Source organism: Daktulosphaira vitifoliae, unplaced genomic scaffold, assembly GCF_025091365.1.
Source record: "Daktulosphaira vitifoliae isolate Bord-2020 unplaced genomic scaffold, ASM2509136v1 Scaffold_4, whole genome shotgun sequence".
NCBI lineage: Eukaryota > Metazoa > Arthropoda > Insecta > Hemiptera > Phylloxeridae > Daktulosphaira > Daktulosphaira vitifoliae.
In genome coordinates, this window is record NW_026099575.1 from 17,123,796 (window position 1) to 17,131,341 (window position 7,546).

At 26.3% G+C, this 7,546-nt stretch overlaps 2 protein-coding genes across 3 annotated transcripts in view; one reads left to right on the top strand and one right to left on the bottom strand.

Annotated features, from left to right (window-relative positions):
• Nucleotides 1-4,655, bottom strand: part of LOC126905848 (protein prickle-like) — a 152,569-nt gene extending 147,914 nt beyond the window's left edge. The window contains exon 1 of the mRNA XM_050685955.1: nt 4,298-4,655. Coding sequence (XP_050541912.1) covers nt 4,298-4,316 — 19 coding nt within the window. The 5' untranslated portion in view covers nt 4,317-4,655. The remainder of the gene's footprint in view (nt 1-4,297) is intronic.
• The window catches only part of LOC126905864 (uncharacterized), a 254,847-nt gene that overhangs the window by 105,116 nt on the left and 142,185 nt on the right, over nt 1-7,546 (top strand). The gene's annotated exons all lie outside the window — the stretch shown is intronic.

The following is a 7,546-nucleotide window of genomic DNA, read 5'->3' on the forward strand; positions in this document are numbered from 1 at the left end:
ATCATATTTCAATGATTTCATATTGGCTTTTGTTTTGGAAAAAAATATCTCCAAGAATCACTAGTATATCTCATAATATACTTTCAGCTTCGAAGCTGAGAAAGTATTAATTTTACCATGATGTGTTTATTTATTTTAGTCTGTCACTACTTTTTCTCAGATCTCATTGTGCCGATTTTTCTCAACGATACGTCAAAAAAAAAAATATTTCCGTCGTACCCCGTAAATGGCATAAGTCCCCCAAAAAATTACAATTTTTTAAATCTGTATATTTCGACATTTTTTTCTAAAAATTGTTATAACTTATTGAAAAATGAAAATAATTTTTAATATTAAAACCATAGGTTTTTACTTTTATTTGAAATCATTTTTTTGAAATTCTGACCCTATTACCTGCCCACAGGGAGATTCAAAATACCAATTGTTTTTACAAAAATCAACTTGTATTCATTAATTTTCTTATTAAATACCAAATAACACTTGTATGTTGAGATAATTAATTATATTTAATAATATAACGCCATTAAATTAAAAGTCTAAATTACTCAAATAAGATAATATGTTTTAAATAATAAACATATTTGTAAACCAAAAATAATATTGTCATCAAACTATTCATTAAATTAATTTTCAAACATACATTTTTCTTGATTATTTATTTGCTTAATTATTCATAATGGTAGTATTTATTTTAATTTACATATTTTGATGCCTTTTTTATAATATAGTTTTATTTCAATAAAATTTACCAATTCCATACATTTTCTAGAATTATAACCTCAATTTGATTAACGATTTAATATCATATCGATACCTTAAAACACTTTTATCCATATCAGTTTTTCTTTAATTTTTAGATATTTATAGCATTATTATAGAGATAATTAGACAACATTAAATAAATTATTTCTTTTTAGATCAAAAACATTTTTTTATCACAGATTAGAATTTTATTCAGTCTAAGAAAAAAACGTATTTAAATTTTTTTCAAAAAACTAACAGTAGTGTGATATTTAAATTTTAAATAGATTATTAAAAACACAAAATCTAACTTAATAGTAAATGTAGTAGAAGCTGAAAAAGAAAAAATAACAAAATAAAGTGCATGTGGACTTGACTGGGATATAATCATCATTAATTAAACGGATGTTGATCTTATCCTGGCCGCCTCTAGAGAAAATCGAGAACCAGTCCTGTGTATCAGCGAGTGTGTGTGTGTATGTGTGCGCCGTGCGCCGTGCGCGTTGTGTGACTGTATAACAGCAGTAGAATGCGACAAGTTAATGCCTTCCGATTGGATCGGTATAAATTATACAATTGTGCATGCCTACTTTTTTATATGTATATGTACTATTATACATTTGATACCTATAACGGGATGAACTACTCTCGACTCCCAGATACGTAATATGAAAAAAAATAAAAAGAAGTAAACAGCAGTCATTTAGAGTTACCATTGCCAGTGAACGAGAACAAACAAAAGCTACAGAAGCGTTATATACAAAGCATATTAAACATTCGTATAAAAATACGTATACATTATACATTACACTACATTCAATTAACATATTCGGATATCACAAACAAAAAATAATTTGCAAGAAAAAAATTGGTAAACAATTAACACTCTTGTCAGATATAAACAGATATAATTCGGCAAATTATATTTAAATAAAAAGGACGAAACAGAAAAATATTCTTTGAAGATTTCGAACATTTATCAAAAAATTAATTTTAATTAAACCTACTACATAATAAAAAAATCTACCAGAATACAGATATACCAGGTATTGTTTTATAAATAGAAAAACTATCTAAGCTTTCAACATTTAACATCATTCAAATTCTTGAAAACTCTTCAATGTGATATTAGTAATTTTCTGTATCGCGTAGAAATAAATTCTTGATGAGTTCCATTATTCGCTAATTATAAACAATATTTATATAAACAACCTCAAGGCATAAGTACATTATCCAACTATAATCTTTGTTATAATAGCATATTACACTCAGTACAAGAACAACACATTAAGACACCTGGACTTATTGTCGCTTAAAAAAAAAATAAATGTCGATAACGTATAAAATTTATAAACTTATTACCCTATGACCAACATAAGTTGGTAAGTTTTATTTGTTTGTATAATTTAATTCTGATACAATGAAACTATGTTAATTTTGTATTCCAAAAATACTCTTTAAATACACCTGCAGATGATATTTTATTATATAGGAAAATACACTGGATAAACAATCATTATCGGCTCTTGAGTTTTACCATCTTACATCTAATTACAGTGTGTTCACTACAATGTATAATTGATACACTGTGGTGGCTCGAGTTGACTCATTTATAACACCTATAGACTTTCTTATACGTTGTTAAATATATGTAGAAAAACTATTAAATAGTAATTATTTTTCAGATAATTTGACTAAAAATTATAACAAGTCATTATCTATATATAATTTTAACGGTTTAATTATAAATATTAGCTTAGTACATTGACTGACCTAAAATTAAAACACGTTATTAAGTTAATTTAAAATTATACACTCATCGTATGTAACTATTTTTAAATAAAGTACCACTACAATGAAATGGTAAGAAGTCTTTTCCCATGAAAATTTAAATACTGATTTTTGAAAGCCAGTTTTAATAATTTCAAAACATTTACATTTACACTGAATGCACAATTTAAATGTTTAAGGATCTAACTTAATTGTCCCCTCCTTAAAAAAGTTTCTATAAAAACTTACTTGCAATTTTTATCATTTTTGAAAAGGCTAAGTCTCCTTTTATTTATTATATTATAATAATTATATTATTACGATAAAGGTGTCTAAGTGAAAATGATACTTAAATCACTTCTATTACAATTTTTTTTTTGTTATTGTTTTATTATTAGCTGTAGATAAGATTTTAATCACACTAAGAAAAAAATATGATCATTATTGCTTTAGAGTTATAAAAATTTATTGATATAAGCTTAACCCATCAATAATGAAAAATTTTATCGATTTAGTTAAAAAAATTTTCAAGACCAACTTTGAATGTGTGACACATCATTACATGGAGACCGCAATGAAATTACGCGAAGAAAATCTTTAAAGAAAGAGGAATGTGCCAGATGAGATTTGCACAAGGTTAGCCATCAAACATCCAATGAGAAGGAAAGTTACGAACCGGTAACGTTCTTTTACAAAAGGAACATTTTCACATTAATTGGAAGCTTAATCGCTATAATTTCGTGCACTACACCCGGAGGTGGTTTAGGCTAAACCCGAAAAGACTATGGGCAGATACATAAAGCACACACTAGAAACGACTGTATATTCCTCTTAAGTTTGTCCGTGACTAACACCGCCCATAATGTTAATTCCAAACGGGAAACAATCCACTTATATAGTATAGATACGTGATTGGATGTTATTATATTTTTTCACTGTCGGTCTTTTGTGCTTTTTATCATACCACGAGTTTTAAAGCCAAGATTAAACAAAAATATAAAAAAAAAATAGTATTGTACACCAGAAACACCGTGTCGCGTGGGTGTCGAATAAAAATAAGAGAGGGCCATACTATTTCCATTTAATTATCGTCATTGAGAGCATTAGCCATTATTATGTAAATGTGATGACAGCCCAAATATTATTCTTACATGGGGAACGTTATTGTCTTCTTACCGGCAAAAGTCACCTAGTCACCGTATAGGTAACAACAGTACACCTAAAATATGACGTATGTGAAGAACACTAGTAACGAACTGACAGAGACGTTGTTAATGCAAAACACTCACGTATGGAACAATACAAAAAATCTCTCCAGAGACATTCACGTGGTTCTGTCTGAGCGTTTAAGTCTCTGAGGACGACCCGACATTTCACGTATACCAACTTAGTAGTAGATACTTAAGAAGACGTCTGTCTTTTTATATATTTTTATTTTACAAAATATGTACACGCGACATAATATTAAAAATTACTGTTGTAATGATGTATAACAGCGCGTAGGAAACATATTCTTTCATTTAATCTGTGCTTAGTACCTACACATCACTACGTTTTGCATTAATTTCGATTTAAAAAACATATAGTGCAATCACTTTTGGAAAAAAAAGACGTAAAATCAACAAATAATATAGATTTTTATCATTTATTAAGAGAAGAACTTGGAGAAAGATCCACATTGGGAAACTTGAATAACGATTAAAAAATAATAATCGTTTAATGTCAATCATTCGTTCGATTTACTAAGAATCATTGCAATTTTAAGTATAATAATAAGTTTACTTACCTGTTATCTTATACGCCATAAAAATGTCTTGAGTTTAGAAAATCCACATTAAAAACAAAATTTTATAACATACATTCCGATTTTATAGTACATTATCGCACTGTTGGTAAGTATTTTAATGAAATATTACAATAAAACTTACTGATAAAAATAAAATAACCGACAATTAATATTATTATAAATCATACACGTGTAAAATTAAATATTTGTTTCATTGCCACACGTAAAACGATAACCACACTACGATAATCGGAGCGCCGCGTACTTCACTCCACACAGTCACTTCACTAACTGGCCGCTCGCCACCGACAACAATTTCCCCAAGATTCAAGTTACCGGTTTAAATTTTTAGGCGGTGACGGTACGTTGAGGAGGCGTTCACCAACAATTTATACTGGCCGTCCTCATGTCATAATAAAAAATTATTATTCTCTGTTGCAATATTTGTCATATTGATACACAATTGATATTAGAGACATATTTAGAGGTGACTAGGAGGGCGATAGTCCTGGGCGACATTAGATTATTACATAGAAATGTTTGAATTTTTTCAGTTTCGCGAAAACAGTTATTTCTATAACCTTCTCTTTTTTGCTTATCAATATTTTAGTAATTAGCAATGCAGAGAGAAATTTTTATGTGAGCAAAAAAAATTTGAGAACGTAGATATAATAAAACCCTCCAAAAATTTTGTTGAAATTGCACCAAGTAAAAGTAGAAATTTTTGTAATTTTGTCTAGTTTAATAAATATAATTTAAAATATTAATTGATTATTTAACGATTACTTTATTTTGTACACCAAATAAAAAAAAATATTCGTTTTAGTACGGCACTCGCTATAATAATAAAGTACTGAATGTAACATAACTATTATTATTACTGAAAATATTTAAACTTTTCTGTAAAAAATTTGCCAGATTTTATAGGTTTTATTAATTGGTATATTAATAGTATAATAGCACAAAAAGAAGCAGATATGTCAATTCAAGAAAGATATTATACAAATATTTTGTAACAGAAAATTTTATGGAGTCATTTGGAAGCTTAACATTATAAAAAGTAAACATTTATCTATATTTTAATTAAAAATAAAATGCACTATAATTTTGGTATTGTTAAAATTTGAATTATTAATAATAGTATTGTAATTATCTTTTAATTTTGCAAATAATATATTTTAAACTATTATATTTTATTTTATTTTGTAATTTAATAGTTATTATTTCTATACGCATTTTTATGTTTAAAAATTTAAAAAAAAAATCGAATATTAGAAATAAGAAGTATTACTAAAAATATTATTCACTAAATATTTTAAAAGTACCATTGACGTTTAATTATAAAATAACAGCAAATATAATCTATATTTGCGTAAATACGCATTTTATTATCTACATTTTAATAGACTTTATTTAGTCATAATCTAAATTTGAACGAAAATAAAATTGTATACTTTTATGTTAAACAAAGAGAAGAGTACCAATTACTAGTATAAAAAGGGAAGACGTTTTTTCTCTGTAATCGTATTGTTCTTGAAAAATCATTATTCTAAAATGTTTAAACTGTCTTTATATTCTTTACTTTTTATATGTGGTGCTATTAATTTTAGAGTAACGGCAGTAAATGTTTCTAAATTTAATGCTTTGGTGCAACACCCAATCTGGACAAAATTAAATAATAATGAATATGCTAGTAAATTTATATTACATGGCCAGAATTTTTATAATATTACAGAAGTTTTTACTTTAAGTACATTATTTCCAAGTGATTCGGCCAATAATTTAATTACAGAACAGAATTTTAACGATAGAGTATGGCAATTCCATTTGTTATTGAGTGTTCTCTATGCTATTGATATACATCATATACTCGTTAAAATAATTTATTTTTGGTTAAATTATCAAAACAATGATGATCCGGAAACAGCATTTTCAGTACGTTTGATATTGGAATATCCACTCCTTCATAACGAACTTCGAAAAATGAAAAATTCATTATTATACTTTCCTCATTTGGTTCATATTTCTATGCGTACTTCAGATATATTTACTAATGAAATGCATACTGCTTTAGATATATTGATAGAACTAATGTACAAAATTCCACTTACACGGGGGGAAGATTGTAGAAAAGAATTTGAGAAGGCAGAAAACGAAATTAATAATTTTTTTAACAACCATGTTGTTCCCGTACAATTTTCAGGTGAAAACTATAATTTAGGACTAACAAGTCATATTCATGTGTATTATAATAGTTCAAGACAACTACAACCAAACGAAACTTTTCTTTCAAATATTTTTCAACTTAGTGAAACTAACAAACTATACGGTTTTCAATATGATCCAGTTACATTTGATGTCATTCTAGGTACAGGAGATTCTAGCTCAACAGGTACGGAGTCAGTTGGAAGCTCGACATCATGAAAGGTAACACTTTTATCAATATTTTAATTAAAAGTAAAATGTAATATGATTTTGGCATTGTTAAAATTTGAATTATTAATAATAGTATTGTAATTATCTATTATATTTGAAAATAAAATATTTAACTATTAAATTGTATTTTATTTTTTAATTTAAAAATTATTTAATTGGCATATACCACTAAAAAATACTTTAATTTGATGAAACTAAAATGAAATTTTTCACAAAAATCATACGTTTTTTTTTAACTTTGAAATCCGTTTTCAGCATGAAGAGAAGTCTAGTGATCAATTTAAGATATATATATAAAAGTGTTAGTATTTCCGGAACAATTTCAAAAGTTAAGTTGAAAAAATTCTACTTTCAATACGCATTTTAAAAATGTAAACCCCTCTGTATAAAAGGAAATGGTCAGATTTTAAATCGAATTTTAAAAATAAGATATATTACTGGAAATATTATTCAATAAATAATATAAAAGTAGCATAGACGTATAATTATAAAATAATAGTAAATATTTTAATTGCGCTAAGTAGAAGAAGAAGTTTTCGTAATTTTGTCTCATATAATAAATATATATATTAAAAAGTTTTTAAGTATATATTAATATTTTTAGTGATTACTTTATTTGCTACATCATATATAAAAACAATATTCGTCTTAGAACGGTACTGAATATAATAAAAAAGTTCTAAATGTAAAATAACTATCATTATTACTGAAAGTATTATTCACTAGAAAATTAATTTTAGCTTCGATGCGAAGCTGAGAAGGTATTGGTTTTACTAAGATGTGTTTTTTTTTTTTTTTTTTTTTTTTTTTTTT